This window comes from Melitaea cinxia, chromosome 21 (assembly GCF_905220565.1).
Source record: "Melitaea cinxia chromosome 21, ilMelCinx1.1, whole genome shotgun sequence".
Classification (NCBI taxonomy): Eukaryota; Metazoa; Arthropoda; class Insecta; order Lepidoptera; family Nymphalidae; genus Melitaea; species Melitaea cinxia.
In genome coordinates, this window is record NC_059414.1 from 1,774,663 (window position 1) to 1,795,489 (window position 20,827).

The window sequence follows — 20,827 nt, forward strand, 5'->3', positions numbered from 1 at the left end:
ACCGCAAGGTGGCGTGTTGTCTCCTCTCCTATTTTCTTTATTTATTAATTCAATCAGCAAAAACATTTCTTCTCTCTACCACCTGTATGCGGACGATCTTCAAATTTATACCCATTCTAAGCTGGCTGACTTACCCTCAGGTATCAATCAACTTAATAATGACTTAAATAACATTTACAAATGGAGCAACTCGTTCGGGTTAAAAGTCAATCCTTCAAAGTCCCAGGTAATTATTGTGGGTAGTCCAAAGATGATTAGTTGTATAGACTGGTCACTTATACCACCTGTAGTATTTAACAATACAATTCTGAACTACAGCAAGAATGTTAAGAATTTGGGAGTAACTCTAGATCAGTTTCTCTCCTGGTCACCTCAACTAACTGAACTTAGTAGAAAGTTATTCGCAGCCGTCGGGTCACTTCGTCGTCTCCAGTTCTTTCTTCCTTTGCCTACTAAAATTGCACTAGCCCAATCACTCCTTTTACCGATTCTTGACTATGCAGATGCATGTTTCTTAGATTTTACAGAGGAGCAACTGAATAAGCTTGAGCGACTCCAGAATCTTTGTATAAGGTTCGTATTTGGGCTTCGCAAATACGACCACGTCTCCGATTTCCGCAAGAAACTCAAGTGGCTCCCGATTCGTTTTCGCAGGAATACTCATGTACTTTCCCTACTTTACTGTGTACTTTTCAATCCTGATGCCCCTCAATATCTTAAAGAACGGTTCACGTATCTTTGCAATTCCCATGAGCGATCCCTTAGATCTAATTCCAATTTACTTCTAAAAGTTCCTTCCCATAAATCCTCCTTCTACTCTAATTCCTTCACTGCTAAAGCTGTCCGCCTTTGGAATTCTCTTCCGCTTTCAATAAGACGTGCTTCTACTCCAGCCTGTTTTAAGCAACGTCTAAAGAAGTACTATATGTCCCTTAACATATAATAATATTCAGATTTTAACATGCATATTTTATATTATCAATATATATTTTACATTTATACACGTATATTAATACTATTTTGATTATTTATGTATGGATATTTGTACTTATATGTGTATTTGTATGAATTAATGAATCTATCATACACTATTTTTATTCATCCTTAAGAATATTGTACACTTCCTATCCGTCACTACTATATCATGTCCTGTGCCCAAAGGTTATCTGGAAGAAATCGCTCTTTAGCGATAAGATCGCCTTTGTACATCTTTTATTTTGTAATTACTACTGTTTGTTTATATTTTGGTGTACAATAAAGAATATATTATTATTATTACTAGCGCTTGACTGCGATCTCACCTGATGGCAAGTGAAGATGCAGCCTAAGGTGGTGTGCGCTTGCCTAGAAGATGCCTATTCACTCTTGATTTAAAGATACCCAAGTTATACTTCGTTGGAAAAACGGAAGCCGGAAGGGCATTCCAAATTTTTGCGGTGCGTATTAGGAACGAGGAAGCAAATCGTTTAGTGCGAGATCGTGGGATTTTAACCACATAGCGGTGCAGATTCATGCGATGCCTTGCGGTTCCATGAAGGTGATGGTGGAACCAAATTGTATAGTTCTAGAGTACACAGCCTATCTTCTCTGATGGTATTATAATTTCGAAACCTAACATTATTACTTACATTATGTCTTTTTTTTATTAATTACACTTCTGGCGTTCCACTGTATTGTGTATTATCTGGGAACTGTTAATTTTAAATTATATTTACGATACACTGTATTAAACGATGACAAAACGACGAAACGATTACAACGATGGACGGTAAACTTTTGTTGTTTAGTAAACAACTCTGTAATAGTGAAAATACATCTGAAACTTTGGTAAAATCATTTTTAGAGTTAATATCAATTATTAGAGTTGAATTTTTTTCAAATTCATTGAATTAAAAATTCTTTTATTATATTTTTATGAGATATTTTATCATAACCTATATTAGGCTTAATAGGATCCCGAGGTCTAGATATAAATTTTTTCTGTATGATTTATTAGGATTTTGGCTAATAGTTACTTCTTGACTGACTTCTGAATAAGATTTGTATGACGTTGGTATCTCTTTATAAGCCTCTGCATATGATCACTAGGTCGGCAAACAAGCGTACGGCTCACCTGATGGTAAGCGATTGCCGTAGCTTATAGACGCCTGCAACACCAGAAGCATCGCAAGCGCGTTGCCGACCCAATACCCAATCCCCTAGATAGGAGCTCTGGTCACCTTACTCACCAACAGGAACACAATACTGCTTGAAAACAGTATTATTTAGCTGTGATCTTCTGTAAGGTCGAGGTACTTCCCCAGTCGGGCTGCTCCATATTTTAAGCAGGAAATTCCTGCTGTGCCCTACCTTAGTTAAACACACTGATCAGCCATGTGTAATTTAATAGATTTTTACCTATTGGATTCAGAGCACGCTTTACTATTTACCATATGGTTGCCGGAACATAAACAGTAAAAATAATTATCTTCATTGGCATTGCATGATTCTGATGTATGCTCCTGACCACACTTTAAACACCTTGGCTCACACCTGCACTGCAATTTTTTGTGTCCATAACGACAACATTTATAGCATTGAATTGTGGGAAAGATGTAAAGCTCGACTAGAAGAGAATTGTAGCATATAAAAATTATTTTGGGAGGACCCTGCCATCAAAATAAATTACTACTGATTGTGTGGGCTTCCACACAGTAGCGTCTTCAACAACAGTTTTGTAATTTAAACGTCTTACCTTTACAACTTTACCACAACCAATAGGTGTAGAAATATTTTTTTATAATTTCTTCTGGGGACCATTCTATTGGCACACCTCTAACGATACCGTTTCTAATAACGTTAAAAGATGGTATAAAAGCGTGATAATAATTTTCAAGAAGCAGGATGTTATTTAAAAATGAGTTAGCATTTCCTTATTTTATTTTAAAAAAATATTGCATGTTTTAGAAATAAAAAAGGACATGCGTTCAAAAGCCCGTGGATGTATATTATATATATATATTTAAAAAAAATGAATTCGCATCTTTATAATTATTAAATGCTACAGAAATTCTGTTTCGTGTGTGTGATTGTATAATTGGGTGTAAAATCATTCCATCGCTATCACCTTTGTAATTTTTTGAACATGAACTAAATATGGAGACACGTCATTTTCATTATAAATATTTCTGCCTATTGGATTTTCAGAGACAGTGTTATCAGGTTGGAGCTGTGATTGTGATACCGAAACGGGGAAATATTTATTATTTTCATTTTTATTAGTCTCATCTGATTTCTCAGACTCCGAACAATGACAACCAACTTTTTGGTTTCCCGCGTTTTTTCTAACTTTGTTATTACAATGTTTGCAAATTCTATGAAGACGAGATCTCTTAAGTGGCTTTTTAGTCATAGAGTGGACAGTTCCCATACTCGTTTCATCGTAATCTATAGTAATGAAATGGCTAGGCAGGCTTGCCAGAAAGTTTTGATTCAAGTCGCCCCATCTATGATCGAAAGTCGCAAAATATTCTTAGCAGTCGCCCGATGAAAGTTTGAATATACACTAGGATCTGTCTGTCAGTTTTTTTATGACAGTCTATCATAACAGACTCGAAATTAAAAATTATTTATTTAAAATATTATTAACTTACATGATGACCCAAGATACAAAAGATAAAATAAAAGATACAGATAAAATATATGGACTCAATTTTAAAATTAAAGGAAGCTTATTGGGACATTAAAAAAACAATATTTTTTGTAACGGTTTTTGTACTTTTAACTTGTTGCCAACGCTGAGGATTAAAAAGAGCCTAATTTGCGACTTGTCGCCCAAACTTAAAAAAAGGAGCGTATCCATGAAAAAAATCACCTAATTCGCGACAAATCGCCCCATCTGGCAGCCCTGTGGCTAGGTTGCGGAATACATTGTGAATTAAAATCATTTCCACCACTCGGGTCCGGAGGTTCGTTCATTCTATAAAGTAAAGATACATACACTTACCAAAAATAGAAGAAAACAAACTAAATACTTTTGTATATATATATATATATATATATATATTATACTAAAACTAAATAACAAAATGTATACACTTTACACCTGTTCTGAACTATATTTAAAGTAATTTTAATAGTAGCAAGAAAAAACACAAAGGCGCGTGTTTAAGTTTCCCGCTCATCCGTAACGTTTGGTCTCACTTTGACACAGACAATAAAATGGGAATTTGTCAAGAGAAAGAACATAGAAAGAAGCTAAACAACTTTGTCAATTATTACTGGCTGCGTTCCACTTAAGGCCCATGGCCATTTTTTTTCGATAAACATACTTGTAAATAATACATATATAAATATATAAATAAATATTTACATTACACCCAGACTCGGGGTGGGAATCGAACCCACAACCCTCGGAGCAGAAAGCAGGGTCACTACAAACTGCGCCAACGGGTCAGTCAAAATGACCTCGGAATTCGCGACTACGACGCGCCCATTCACCCACAAAATAAAGGAGGATCAGAGTTGGCTTTCATCAAAACGTGAGGGAATTTTAATAAAACAACAACAATATTAGCGGTCGGGGTCGTCATTTCAATAGCGTTGTGGGCGTTTAGTGGAACGTGTCCACTGTAGCCTGTAATCTGTCAATGGTCAAAGTTAATAGTTAGGTATATAAATACTGAGTTTTAGGTATATTTCCTATCTGATTGTTTTACTGATACCTACTGATACACGCGGTTTTATAAGTGTTTACACAATGGCTGATAGCGGTGAAGTAAGGCCAAAGGTAATAGTATTAATATATAATAAAATTGTCGACTTTACGAGAAGTTATCGTTTGTTATTTAATGATATTGATAAGCGTAGTTATTAGTTATTTTCTCGACCTTGTCTATTGTGGAGGTCATCCAAAAGTTCAAGTTTGGATTTCGTTTTAAGAATTATGAATTTAATCCGTCTTTTATAATTTTATTTGTAAGAGTTAATAAATGAACGTAAAATCCAATTCTTAATTTGATTAATAATGAATGATTATGTATTCAGTTCATTTGTTCATTTAGTTATTTTTATGTTAACCTACTAATAAATAATCTGTTTAAAGATTATTTTTATACTATAAAGTAAAAACTATGCTGTAGTATCAGTGTATTCTTATATCAATGAAAATAAACACATCTATTGAAAAAACAAAAACATTTTTTTTAAGTACCGTAAAAAGTTTTTAAAATAACCATAAACATGAGACATTTTTGTGTTTATATTTTTTTAACAGAGTAAAAAAAAACAAATGAAATTCAAAAATTTGGCTTGTTAAAAATAATTGATAAATTACAGGCCGATGACAACAGGCTGAAACCAGCGGTAAGACAATAGAACTATCTCAACATTTTATTTTGTGATTAACAAGCATAGGTTCTTTTATTTTCAAGCAATATAGTAATTTATACAATCAATAGACAAATCCTGCACGAATCTAAGTTGTTAAGATTAAACATTATCGTAGAGCATGAATTTTTTTTTTAAGTTTTAAATTGGTGACGGAAGGAGTTCTTTATGTTGCTTGTTTTTGTAAATAACTATTTAAATTTGGCTAAATTTAATTCATTAGATGTCAAAAAATCATTGGTAAATTATTGATTTGGCCAAATGGTTTCAGCTGTTTTTATACTTACATTCTAAATGTATAGTTTATCTATCAGCTGTAAACTTATTTCTACATCTTTTATTGCATTATTACACTTTTGATACTATTTTAATGTAGAGAATATGCAAGAAAAGCATAAGATATTAAAGCCTTTATCACTTCTGGATAATGAAACATCTTAATAATTGCATTGAAGTAGTTATTGCAGTCATCTATAGGATACCGTAACCACTTACCATCAGGTAAAAGGTATTACAAAAAAAAAGACGAAGACAAAAAGTGACAATATTCTTATTTGTTAACTATTTCTTGAGTTTATTGATTTTTTGCCTCTTTAGACTATTATAATAATGTTATTGCATTGATTTTTAAATTTGTTTATTGCTTAAAGTAATAAAAATGTGTAGTAGTAATGTAAATTTTTATTAAGTTGCCATATTACAAATTATTATAAATTATCGATGAACGAAAATGTTAAATATAAATTCACTGTCATTAGTTCTTAAGGCAGGTAACTGTAGGTAGCCAACTGATTTGATTATAGACAATTTTTTACTTTTAATAATTTTTTTCTTATGATTTTATAATTTAGCTAAAATTTATATGATACTCAAAAGTATTTCATAAATAAAATTAAGTATATTTATTGTTAAATATTGTTAGATATTTTTCGTTGTTTGCATGCATTTAAATTGTAGTATCGTGTAATATATAGTCCTAATGATTTATTTTTGCAATAAACCATATTTATCAGTTTTTAAATGGTATCTTGATGAAACAGCAGCTTTAGTCTTTAGTATCATTGTATTTTACGAATAATTACTTGTTTGAGTCGGTGGCCTTATGGGCCTCCCCGCAGTGCCCCAGAGAGCATGTTAAGTTGTCGGTCCTGGTTGTTATCATAGGCACCTGATAGCGATCGTTACTCATATTAGGGAATATTTTGGTTAACCCTCAGTGGAGCAGCATGGTGGATTAAGCTCCAATTATTCTCCTATGTGGAGAAAGAGTCCTATGCCAAGCAGTGGAAAGTTACAGGGCTGAAGCGATTAGTTTCTAGGCTTTTTTGTTCCAAAAGTACTAAATTGAGTTTTTTTTAACTCAAATAAAATTATATATGTCGGCACTTGCGCTGTCGTACGCAATTATGAAGGAATTTATAAACAACGGATGCACTGATCACGCCACCTAGCACATCGTTCGATAGTCACCTACCCTCACACATTATATTACTCGAGTTATTCTGACGTGTTTAAAACGAACGGTGCAGCCGCGGCTAAGGCAGTCTTGGCGCTGGCTTGGCAGGATGCATTTGTTGTATCCTGCTAGTAGCATAACTTATACATCTACCTCCATCCGACATATAAATATGTAATACCTATATTAAAGTCTTTTGTCACGGTGGTTGGTTGCACCCCTATGAATGATTTTTGAAAATTATTTTGTTAATTGAGGTAGGGTACAGCACGAAATAACCTGCTCAAAGTCTAGAGCAGCCCGACTTACACTTAACTTACAGAAGACCACAGCTAAATAATACTGTTTTTAAGCAGTGTTGTCGTCCTATGGTCGGCAACGCGCTTGCGATGCTTCTGGTGTTGCAGGCCTCTACAGGCTACCTAACCACTTACCATCAGGTTAACTGTACGTTTGTCAGCGGCCTTATCGTATAAAAAAGGGTATTGAATAGTTAATGTATATTCCATATTAATAGGATATTTGTTTTACCGTGTCACGAAATTTTTATTTCATTCTATTGAGTCATCTAATTAGTAATATTCATTGATTTTTGCATATTAGACTTGAATAATAATTATATTAAAAGTGCAAGATAGTATTTAATTATAATATTGACTAGATATTAATTAATGAATAGAAGTTTAACATTTATTACATTACATTGTTCTCAATTCAGAATCTGTTTCTCTGTTATTCTGTTACGAAAAGTATGATCGGGCGAGGCGAACGGAAGTTGAGAGGGAGATATAAGCTAGTGAAAATAGAAAGAGAGAGTAATATTAACATTAACTAGTGGTCGCTTAGTCGTCGAAATTTGACCGTGATTAATTTAAATTACGTGTACGTAGTGTAATTACGTGTTTGAACATTCTTAAGGTTTTGAATGAATTTATTAAGGTTGTTTGACATTCAGTATAGACAGATAATATATCTGTTATCTAAACTCAATTTGACGTCAGACTCTAACAATATACAAAAGAGTAGTATATGTGCGTGTGTGTGTCATGGTAGTGTGTGTAACATTTTTTTAAATTAATTTAATTTATATTTTATTTATAATTAAATATTAGCATTCTGCACTTCTTCTCTATATAAACTATAACTATGCAAAGTTTCATGCTCCTCCGTCCGCGCAATTTTCTTAAAAAGGGGTACAAAGTTTTTGCTTCACGTATCAGACGTAAAAATTTATTTTTATTTATGGCGAGGAAAGATTGCATAAACGCCGATGATCGCTAGTGCGATATAATTATAAAACCGGCCGTATCAAATATTCCTATTAGTAAGAATATTTAGTTTTATTGTTTTTCCTCGTTTGATTACACATCATAAGACCTGATAACGATATTTATAAGGTGTATACAGCCTACGCCGGCGATCTTGCTCAGACTGTTGATTCAGCCGACCGAAGTTTGCTCCGACTCGAAGACATTTAATCAATTGAACTTGCTGATTCAACGGGCTGATTCTTTCGCGAATAATCTTGTTTTTGATTTTGTCTTGTCTTGTTGATAGTGATTGCAAAATTTGCAAAATTGCATGTTTAGTGACTTTAAATTTTTTTGGACTAGTCCCATCGCCGGCGTACAACTCTTTCTCATTTATGACAATACAGGCCGAACGCATTGATCAAATCTTTCTCCGTAGTATAGAAATCAGGTTGTTTGATCGAATATAAATATTATTTTGATCTTGGGCAAACTAGTTTTGTCGAAAATCGGGTTTTGGTAATAAAGACCAGTATATGATTATGAGTAGATATAATATCTATAAATAAATTGTATGTTATTGAATTTGAGATCAGTATATTGACAAAAAATTATAGATAGTACAATAATATGTACACGCATTTCTGCTTACAAACTGAAACTGTTTGATAGAAAATTAATTTGCTATTTTTTAGGCTTAAAACGATTATAAAAAATTGCGCTACAACCTGTAATCGCCCCAACCGTGCTGTATAAAGCCATCTCCACTGTAGGTTGGGGATTTTTACCCGAATGCAGAAAGAGGGTAGTGTATTTTGAGAGTATGTATGTACATATGTATTTTTTATTAGAAAAGAAAACAGCGTTGTGATACAATGGCATAATACAACATTATTTAAGTATGAATATGGCCAAAATAGGATTAGACTCGTATAATTATCTTAATTATTATGAACTGCATATCTAGTTAGCTATATGTAACATATTTACTACACTGAACTCGTAAATGGCTACTTTTTTATCTATTTGTTTCTAAACCCTAAAAGTATAAACATTTCATGATATAGTTAGCTTGTTATTTGCTTTTCTGTTTTCTATTGTGTATTGGATCTATTATAGACATTTCCATATATTATGTATTATATTTTGACGACGCGTTGGTGCAGCGGTTGGTTGCTGCGCTAGCGGTCGCGGGTTCGATCCCCGCAAATGACAATAATTCGCATTGACCATAGAGATGTTTGTCGTGGTCTGGGCGTTTGTGCTTTGTATTGTATGTTTCCGGACCCCCGACACAGGAAATTATCCTACTGGAGGCCGTGTAGTGTGAAGCGTTTATTATTTATTATTATTTCTATCAAATTAAAATAAAATTTACGATCATATTTTTCATTCATATTTTTGTTTCGGTCGAAGTGATGTCCAGTTGACGAGACGACTGCTCGAATCCAACCCTAATTAAAAGTTTAAAGTCCGCGAACTAAATTGAAGCCCATTTCATTTATGTTACAATTACGGTCTTCTACTCGTAACCGCTGCTACCGTGTCAAATGCCCAGTTTTTCTGGAAGAAATCGCTCTTTTTAACCGACTTCCAAAAAAGGAGGAGGTTCTCAATTCGACTGTATTTTTTTTTTTTTTTTTTTTTTTTATGTATGTTACATCAGAACTTTTGACCAGGTAGACCGATTTCGACAAATTTTGTTTTAATCGAAAGGTGGTGTGTGCCGATTGGTCCCATTTAAATTTATTTGAGATCTAACAACTACTTTTTGAATTATATCTAATAATGCGTTTTTACTTGACGCTTTTTTCGTCGACCTACGTTGTATTATACCACATAACTTTCTACTGGGTGTACCGATTTTGATAATTCTTTTTTTGTTGGAAAGGGGATATCCCTAGTTTGGTACCATGATAAGGAAACCAGGATCTGATGATGGGATCCCAGAGAAATCGAGGGAAACTCTTGAAAATCCGCAATAACTTTTTACTGGGTGTATCGATTTTGATAATTTTTACTTTAATCGAAAGCTGATGTTTATCATGTGGTCACATATAAATTTTATCGAGATCTGATAACTACTTTTTGATTAATCTTTGATAACGCGTATTTACTTGACATTATTTTCGTCACCTTACGTTGTATTATACCTCATAACTTTTTATTGGGTGCACCGATTTTGACGTTTTTTATATAAATTAAAAGCTACTATTCGTCACGTGGTCCCATTCAAATTTAATTGAGATTTGATTAGTAATTTGTGAGTTATATCTAATATTGCGTATTTACTTGACGGTTTTTCGTCACCCTACGTTGTATTATACGTTATATCTTTTTACTGGGTGCACTGATTTTGATCTTTTTTGTATAAATCAAAAGCTAATACTTGTCATGTCGTCCGTTTTAAATATGATTGAGATATAATGAGCAATTTTTGAGTAATCTTTGATGACATGTATTTACATGACGATGTTAAGACGACTGTGGTCATGTTCAATACTTTGCCACAACGCCATCTATCAAAATGTAATGAAATTACTTCGTTCACTATCGATCAAATTACAATATTCCACTAGAGTAGAGAGTAGCAGTTTATTCGTTATAAATATATTTGAGCTTTTAATTTTTGAGTTATCGCTAATACTGGGTATTTACTTGGCTATTTTACGTCGACCAACGTTATATTAACCTCATTACTATTTTACTGGGTGGACCGATATCGATGATTCTTTTTTTAATCGATAGGTGGTGCTTGTCATGTGGTCCCATATAAATATAATTGAGATTTGACTCGAAATTTTTGAGCTATATCTGATATGGCGTATTTACTTGACTGTTTTTGGAGTTTTCTCCTTAAGAATCGATTTTCATTTACGGCCCCGGAATGAAAAAATTGAACAGTAAAATCTACTGAACGAATGACCTTGTTAGAGATGGCGTTCAGACGTTTTCTAATAACGCAATTAGGTTCCGATAGATGGCGTTATAGATTCATTTATTTACAATTTGATATAGTAATAATATATTTCTTAGACTAGTAAGCCTTTTTGTGCCTATTTAGACAGTTGATCTGAAGGGGTAAACTCCAGTCGTGCATCGGAGCTGTGTGAAAACATGAACAGTACATATTTTTAATAAAAAAGACATAAACCGTAATTCAATATAAATCCGCTTCAACTAAAAAACCCGCCGTAATAAGCGATGTCAGCGCTTCGCGCGAATCGACGACGGGCCTTTTATGAAATTTCTGCCTACAATCGCTAACAAAATGTTAGAAATAACAGTAGAACATTATATAATTGTACAATTTTATAATGTCGCGTTATATGGAATACGAACAAAGTATTACTATTTTTTCGTCGATCTACGTTGTATTACTCTTCGATGTAATTGAAGTCGGTTTTTTTTTCGTTTGCGAGCAAACACAATTATAGCGATAAATAGCCTTTTTCTATGTTTTACTGTATAAAATTAACCTAAACTGTACTAGTGTAAATGTCATAAAATACTTGGTTATTCCTTACAAAATGTTCTTATTCACAAGAAAATTTATCCATCTGCTTGATTAAATTTTGGAAAATTTGAAGAACTTGCGGAACTCTAATGTTATATGGATTTTGGTGTTGAAAAAGGAATAAATAAATAGATATGTGTAAGTAGAAACTGGTGAAAAAGCCACGCCAAGCTAAAATATATATAAATACATAAACAATAAAAAAATGAATATCTTATCATACACACACGGTCGTCTGTCGTGTCCTAAGGTAAGCAACTTGTTATAGGTTACAGCCGACTGTTATAACTAAATATATATTTTTTATAAATATACAAAGAAATAATACATATCATTACATGGTATAAACAAAGTCGCTTCCCGCTGTCTGTATGCTTAGATCTTTGAAACTACGCCACGGTTTTGATGCGGTTTTCTTTAGCAAATAGAGTGATTCCAGAGGAAGGTTTATAGGTATTTATAGTACCTGGGTGACCGAGCTAAGCTCGGTATTTTTACGAATTAAATAAAAAATTAAATACGAATTACATATTTATAAAATATGAATAATATTTTTATTTTACCGACAATAATAAAAAAATATATGTAAATAGGTATAAAAAGCCAAAAATAAAAAAAAAATATTAAAAAAATAATAATGATAAAATATGTACAATATTTTTCGATAGAGTGATGAGGAATGAATTACGAGCATTGCAATCTCTTTATAGGGATTCTAGTGCTTGTGGGAGGATAAACGGGGCATACACTGAATGGTTTAATATCGAAAAAGGTGTTAGACAGGGATGTGTAGTGTCACTGTGGCTGTTTAACCTGTTCATGGACAATCGTTTGACAGATTTAAAAGAGAATAAAAGTTGGTTGAGAATGAATGAGTTACTCGTCAAATGTCTTCTCTATGCTGATGACCAAGTATTACTTGCGTCTTCGGCCGAGGAGTTGCAGGAGATTGTAACTGCTATGAGTGGAGCTTATATAAGAAAGGGAATCTCCTTTCCTTTTTAACCGACTTCAAAAAAAGGAGAGGGTTACTCAATTCGACCGAATATATATATTTTTTGATGTAGAAGATATTTAGGTAACAAACATGTGTTGTGTGTTACCTAAATATATTCTTACTGCCGTAGCCACACACCTAGATGACATAGAAACTTGAATTTCGTACCTAGGTAATATATTCATTCAAATCAACGAAGAAATAATAACGTCAAGCATGAATGAATGCTTGGTCACAGATTAGATAATAATTATTTATCATGTTTTAGGTACAATAAATATAATTTTCTTATACGAGTACTTATAGATTCTTATTATTCTGTATTACATAGAAACTTAATATGAAGTGTCAAGGTAGATTGCTAGGCAAATGAAACACAACTGAGAATTATTGATAACTATAATAAAAATGTATAAAAAAGCCGGCCAAGTGCGAGTCGGACTCGCTTATCGAGGGTTCCGTACAAACAAAATTATTAAAATAATGATCTAACTAAAAGTTTATGCTTTTCGCAATTTTTCCTTTATTTGTGCTATAAAGCGTTGCTTCGTACCAAATTTCAAGATTCTGAATTCACGGGAAGTACAAGGGAAAGTATACCTGAGTATTTGATATGAATTTCAGCTTGATACCTCCACGCGTTCCTGAGAAAAGGGTCTTGACAGTCAGACGGACGACGAGTGCTAAATGACTGAGGTAGGGCACAGCAGGAAATTTCCTGCTCAAAATATGGATAACCCGAACTGGTGTAGTACCTCGACATTATAGAAGATCACAGCTAACTAATACTGCTTTCAAGCAGTGTTGTGTTCCTGTTGGTGAGTAAGGTGACCAAAGCTTGGTTAGGGTGGGCAACGCGCTTGCGATGCTTCTGGTGTTGCAGACGCCTGTAGGCTACGATATTCGCTTAGCATCAGGTGTGCCGTACGGTTCATATGGTGGAAATAAATCTATCGATTACGGTGTATAAAATAATATCATAATATATAATCTTAATATATATAAATTACGCGTCACGTTGTTTATCCACGATGGACTAAAAAACTACTGAACCGATTTTAATCAAATTTGCACACCGTGTGCAGTTTTATTCATCTTGATAGATAGACTATATTTCGATATAAATAATTATTATATTAAATATATATATAAAAGACGGTACGAAGTTCGCCAGGTCGGCGGCTAGTTATAATATAACTATGTTATATTCCTTTTATTTTTGCTCGATGGTTTGACGGTATTGCATCCGTAAGCATCATCATCGTGATACGTATAAATTTGTTAACAACCTAATAATAAACACACGTGATATCTCGATATAGCCTTTTGATATTACGCGATGTTTTTCCGAACCCCTCCCCCCTTTCGAGATCCACGTGATTATTGGACGACCCCTTATCAATTATAGATAAAATGTGACCGAAGCACGGGTATGACGTTGCTTGCCTTAGGAACAGACGAGTGTGTATATGCTAAAGATATTTGTTATTTAGGGGCCATCCATCATTCGTCTTTTGAAAAAACAGTATCCCGCCACTTTTAATTTTGTTTCTCTGATCGTTAAAATAGGTGAATCTAACACAAAATTCGGTGTATTTTAGTTTTAATTTAAAAAAAGGCAAAAATGCGACTCAAACCGCGAAAAAAATTGTGACATTTACGGATCGAATGCAGTGTCAATAAGAGTAGCACAAAATTGGTGTAAGCGTTTTCAGTCAGGAAATTTTGATGTCAAAGATACATTTTGCTGCGGTCGCCCAGTTACCGATAAACGTGACATTTTTGAAAAAGTGGAATTAAATCGACAATTAAAAGTACAGTGGTGTTATTACGTATTATCATTATATAATAAAAATATAAAATATTACTACTCAAAAGCAAAAACCTAAGTATATTTTTTATTTAAATCTTAAAACCACTGTAATTCAATGTATAAAGTTGTTTGTTCTCAAAAATATAACCTACTTCAATATTAGGCATAACTCACAAACTACTCAGATCTCGGTCCAATTTAAATGGGACCACAGGTCAAGCATCAGTTTTCGAATAAAAAATAAATAAATAAATAAAATCGGTATACCCACTAAAATATTGCGAGTTGAGGTGACTTATAAAAAAGTAATATATATTTTTTATCTATATTCCCGTCGTAAAATAAGGCGAAGTTACAAGCTTAAAAAAAATTTTAATGTCACCGCCCAGCGGTTAAGATAACAACTGAGTGAAACAAATATAATTGATAAAGTGATACGTAGTGCGTAGAAGTCTATATACAAAGCTAGTAATCAATTCATCATTTAGTACGACGACGTCCGCGGAGTGCGTGTACTGACTTTTTCGTTTCCCGCCAAAATTTCACGTTAATTTTTTTAATTCTTGATCGTGTTTAATTGACAATGGATTTACTTAATAAGGTATTTATATGTTTTTTATATTTCAGTTTTATCCAAAATAGTTTTAATGTGTATACTTTTATGATTGTTTTTAATAATTTTATGTATATATACATTTCAAATAGTTTATGAATGGTATAGAATGAAGGATTCATTAAATACAATAATTATAACTTGACATTGTAAGGTTAGAACGTGAATCTTTTGAATGAAGTTAGCATTAAATAACAAATACAGATTAGGTAACAGACAGCTTTAAAAATAATGGTTTTTTTATGAATATTAAATTAACGTGTGTTTGAAAAATGATAATAATTATATTAAATGACGAAGTGTATATAATTAAGTAACTGGCAACAATCTTGTTGCGAAAACGGAATTTAAAAATATTAATCACACAAAAATTGTACTTGGATAAACAACATTTTTTTAAATTAAATTTTATTAATGAATTAATATAACAAAGACTTTATTAAAATCAAATGTCATCCACTACAAGTTGAAAAATAATATTGTCAAATTTTAATACGTTAATTAAATTTAATAAATAAAACCGGCCAAGTGCGAGTCGGACTCCCGCACCGAGGGTTCCGTACAAACAAAATTATTAAAAATATTTTTATTATATGATGTAACTAAAAATTTATGCTTTTCGCAATTATTCCTTCATCTGTTGTATAAGACGTTGCTTCGTACCTTTCAAGATTCTGAATTCAGAATGAAGTACCCTTTAGGTTTTGATTCCCTTGCTAGTGTCAAAAATTTGCAACATAAACGGCTGTATCTTTCGATTGCGTTGGCTAAGAAGTTTGATTTTTTTTAACCGACTTCCAAAAAAGGAGGAGGTTCTCAATTCGACTGTATTTTTTTTTAATGTATGTTACATCAGAACTTTTGCCCGTGTGGACCGATTTCGACAAATTTTCCTTTAATCGAAAGGTGGTGTGTGTCAATTGGTCCCATTTAAATTTATTTGAGATCTAACAACTACTTTTCGAGCTATATCTAATAATGCGTTTTTACTTGACGCTTTTTTCGTCAACCTACGTTGTATTATACCGCATAACTTTCTACTGGATGTACCGATGTTGATAATTGTTTTTTTGTTGGAAAGGAGATATCCCACGTTTAGTACCATGATAAGGAAACCAAGATCTGATGATGGGATCCTAGAGAAATCGAGGGAAACTCTTGAAAATCCGCAATAACTTTTTACTAGGTGTACCGATTTTGATAATTCTTTTTTTGTTGGAAAGGGGATATCCCTAGTTTGGTACCATGATAAGGAAACCAGGATCTGATGATGGAATCCCAGAGAAATCGAGGGAATTTCTTGAAAATCCGCAATAACTTTTTATTAGGTGTATCGATTTTAATGATTTTTAATTTAATCGAAAGCCGATGTTTATCATGTGGTCATATTTAAATTTCATCGAGATCTGATAACTACTTTTTGAGTAATCTTTGATAATGCGTTGTTACTTGACTATTTTTTCGTCGATCTACGTTGTATTACACGTCGATGTAATTGAAGTCGGTTTTTTTTTCGTTTGCGAGCAAACACAATTATTACCACAGCTCCAGTGAACATTAGACCTGAGTATTTGATATGAATTTGAGCTTAATACCACGCGTTCCTGAGAAAAAGGGTCTTGACAGACAGAAGGACAACGAATTGATCTTATAAGGGTTCTGTTTTTCCTTTTGAGGTACGGAACCCTAAAAACATTTCTTTGTCGACCTAAGTAGGAATTGAGTTTTTTTTTATATTACTTAAAATGTCATACATATATTTTTAACCGACTTCCAAAAAAGGAGGAGGTTCTCAATTCGACTGTATTTTTTTTTTTTTTTTTTTTTTTTATGTATGTTACATCAGAACTTTTGACCGGGTAGACCGATTTCGACAAATTTTGTTTTAATCGAATGGTGGTGTGTGCCAATTGGTCCCATTTAAATTTATTTGAAATCTAACAATTACTTTTCGAGTTATATCTAATAATGCGTTTTTACTTGACGCTTTTTTCGTCGACCTACGTTGTATTATACCGCATAACTTTCTACTGGATGTACCGATTTTGATAATTCTTTTTTTGTTCAAAAGGGGATATCCCTAGTTTGGTACCGTGATAAGGAAACCAGGATCTGATGATGGGATCCCAGAGAAATCGAGGGAAACTCTCGAAAATCCGTAATAACTTTTTACTGGGTGTACCGATTTTGATAATTTTTAATTTAATCGAAAGCTAATGTTTATCATGTGGTCACATATAAATTTTATCGAGATCTGATAACTACTTTTTGAGTAATCTTTGATAACGCGTAGTTGCTTAACTATTTTTTCGTCGATCTACGTTGTATTACTTGTCGATGTAATTGAAGTCGGTTTTTTTTTCGTTTGCGAGCAAACACAATTATTTGATTAATTCTGCCTGTAATATCTCACTGCTGGACATTGATGTAGGAGACCCCTTTCTAGGAGGAGTCGTAGGTGTCTGTCCTTGTTGGTCTCCCCGCAATGCCTCGGAGAGCACGTTAAGCTGTCAGTCCCTGTTGTTATCATGTACACCTGATAGCGATCGTTACTCATAATAGGGAATATACGCTAGGGAGACCCACAAGGACTACACATGTTGGATTGGGCTCCGACCCTTTCCCTACATTCATATTCATATTAGTATAATCTAGTCTGCTGTCCTTGAATGTTTCAAGGACGAATTATATATGCTTCAGCAAGTCAGCATCGGATAAACTGTTACCTAATTCTGGACTTAAAATACATACGCACCCTTGTAACCGCATTGTTGACAACTGTAACTGTGGCTGTGGAAAACTTAATAGAGTAGATTCCGTGACGACTTAATTGGAATTTACATATTACTACTTTAACTACTAGGATCAGAAAGCTTATGTACATCTTCAAAAATTTACGTTCAATATGTGAAGAAAGGCTCCTAATTCAAGTCTATCGAGCACTCTGCGAGTGCCTTGTGAGATATTGCATCTGTGCATGGGGAGGCGCTTGTAAGACAAATATAATGCTTGCAGAGAAGGCCCAACGCGCGGTCCTAAAAGTAATACTCTCTTTACCTTATAGGCATCCCACAGTTGCGGTGTATAAACAAGCTGATGTACTGACTGTAAGACAAATATACATATATGAAGTTGTTAAAAGATACCATAAGACGTGTGTACCTTATTTACCTATAATGAACAAAAGGATAAAAAGATGTCCGGTAAATCCTACGAAAACAGCGTTTGGACGAAAACATTACAATCACCATGCTCCAACTCTTTATAATAAAATTAACACAATTTTCAACATCAGCAGGCCTAGCATGCGCGCCACGACAAAATTTTGTCTACCCCTTTTCTCGTATTATCTCTCTATGTCTACAGTAGCTAACATGCGTGCACGCGATACTCTTCTCGTTACGTCAAGAAGAGATAATCATTAAATTTTAGTGATCTGTGATATTTATCTCTACGGAAGCTAACATGACATCGTAATTTTGTCGAATTTTGTCGTTTTAGGAAGAGAAACTTCTCGTCTTCAATATTATCGACGAGAAAGACGATAAATAAAAAATAAATAAAACCGGGTGCCTATTTTTTGTATACCATGGCGTTTCCCTATTATAATTATATAATTTCGGTATGGGAAGAGCGGGAAATGCGAAAAGTCGAGTGAAGTGTGCCATATAATGACACAAAAAACGTATTTGCGCCCTGTTGCTTCTTATTCTAAATAATAATAATACTTTATTTCAGACCAAAGTATAAGTTCATATTGGGTTAGTACAACAAGACAAGACAACATTCAGAATAAAAAACAAAACAAAATTATATTAAAAAAATCAATAACTAAAAATAAAATTAAATAGAATAAAAGTAAAATCAATAATCAAAAAAAAAAAAAAATTCAAAAATTCAAAAAAATTTAAAAATTAAAAAAAAAAGCCAAAAGGCCGAGAACATTGTTAAATAAAACATGTGTCACTCGTTTGAAATTATACAAACTTTGGCTCATTCTGGTTTGGCACGATTGGTCAATAACCTTGTAAATTCAACTTTACGACATAAGAAATAAGAATGATATTCAGTTGTGATTATGGTTGATAATGTTTCTCTACTCGACAAGGCGAAGTCTTCGGAAGAGAATTTTGTCTCTCGTAGTGCGCATGTTAGGGTAATCGAGAAAATACTCGATGTAGACATTATCTCTCTCTCTCGTCAAGAGATATCTCGTTGTATGCATGCTAGGCCGGCTGAACACTTAATAACTATACATTAAAGGAAAAATTACTTGCCTGGTTAAAATGCTTAGATTACAACGCTACAGAGAATCTTTTAATAACAGTTAAATAATAACTATTGACTGACGTGATATACACAGACATATATACAAACACAAACACACACACACACACACACACACACACACACACAAACACACACAAACTCACACACACACACACACACACATACACATGGTAATAAATAGTGAACAACTAAACACACATGGCACATGTTTTCCATCTAAATGTTAATTATAGTTTAAAGTTATTAATGTTAATGTTAGCTAGTTTTGATTTTTTTCGTACCATTGAATTGATAATAATTAGTTTTTAAGGGCATAATTTGTTATTAAATATATTTAAGGGGAGGATACTGGCGTCTGCAACACAGTGCAAACTAGTGCAGGAGTCAGGGTAATCTGTATTGTATAATTTATGATTGTGTCCAATAAAGATTATTATTATTATTATTATTATTATTATTATTATATATAGTAGGTATTACAAAAGTGCACCGTCATGCTTATATTTCATATTCTTTAATATATATAAATTACGCGTCACTTTGTTTGTCCGCGATGGACTCCTAAACTATGTAACTGATTTTAATTAAATTTGCACACCGTGTGCAGTTTGATCCAACTTGAAAGATGACTATATTTTATTTCGATATATATCATTCAAAATATATGTCATTCAAAGTATATGTTATTTTCTAAAATACTAAATTTCCTAAATAGTTTTATGTACTTAATTAAAAACCAATCAACAAAATTAAAAAAAAATCAAGATCTAGAAAATGTATATAAAATTCAACAATTTTTTTTTTCAAATTGTGTTGCTTCTATACTATTTTTATCGAAAACGGTCCCCTTAATCAAAAGTTCTGAGGTAACATGCATAAAAAAATACGTTCGCATTGAGAACCTCGTTCTTTTTTTGGAAGTCGGTTAAAAATAACCAGAAATACGAATTAATTTAAAAGTTTTGATGCCTATATTTTATTTCGATATAATCAGAAAAAAAAAATAAGGCGGTACGCAATTCGCCAGCTCGGCTAGTATATCCTATATATAAAATTCTCGTGTCACAATGTTAGTTACAATACTCATCCGAAACGGTTGGACCGTTTTTTATGAAATTTTGTGTGCATATCTGGTAGGTCTGAGAATCGGCCAACATTTATTTTTCATACCTCAAAGTTATAAAGGAGGTATTAAGGGGGTAATAACATATATGGCAAAACAACGTTTGCGAGGTCAGCTAATAATAGATATAATATGGTTGTCAGTATGATATGTAATTTCATAATGTATAGTTTGTTATAAGTAGCTAATTACAAATAATTGTACACTAACTACTGTTTACTTTTGTTGTACCGTTGGCGCAGTTTGTTGTGGCCCGGCTTTCTGCGCGCGGGTTGTTGGTATGATGCCCGCCTGAGTCTGGGTGTAATAATAGGACTTACCTATGAAATTAAGGTCAAGAAATTAAGGTTTTTGTGAGGCATGCTGCGAACTTGCGAACGTGCGAACGCGACGCCGCGTTG

At 33.1% G+C, this 20,827-nt stretch overlaps 1 protein-coding gene across 1 annotated transcript in view; it reads left to right on the forward strand.

Moving 5' to 3' along the window:
- The first annotated feature begins 4,613 nt into the window (after positions 1-4,613).
- LOC123664090 (UTP--glucose-1-phosphate uridylyltransferase) overlaps positions 4,614-20,827 on the forward strand; it is a 32,671-nt gene continuing 16,457 nt past the window's right edge. The window contains exons 1-2 of the mRNA XM_045598704.1: positions 4,614-4,768; positions 5,317-5,343. Coding sequence (XP_045454660.1) covers positions 4,739-4,768; positions 5,317-5,343 — 57 coding nt within the window. The 5' untranslated portion in view covers positions 4,614-4,738. The remainder of the gene's footprint in view (positions 4,769-5,316; positions 5,344-20,827) is intronic.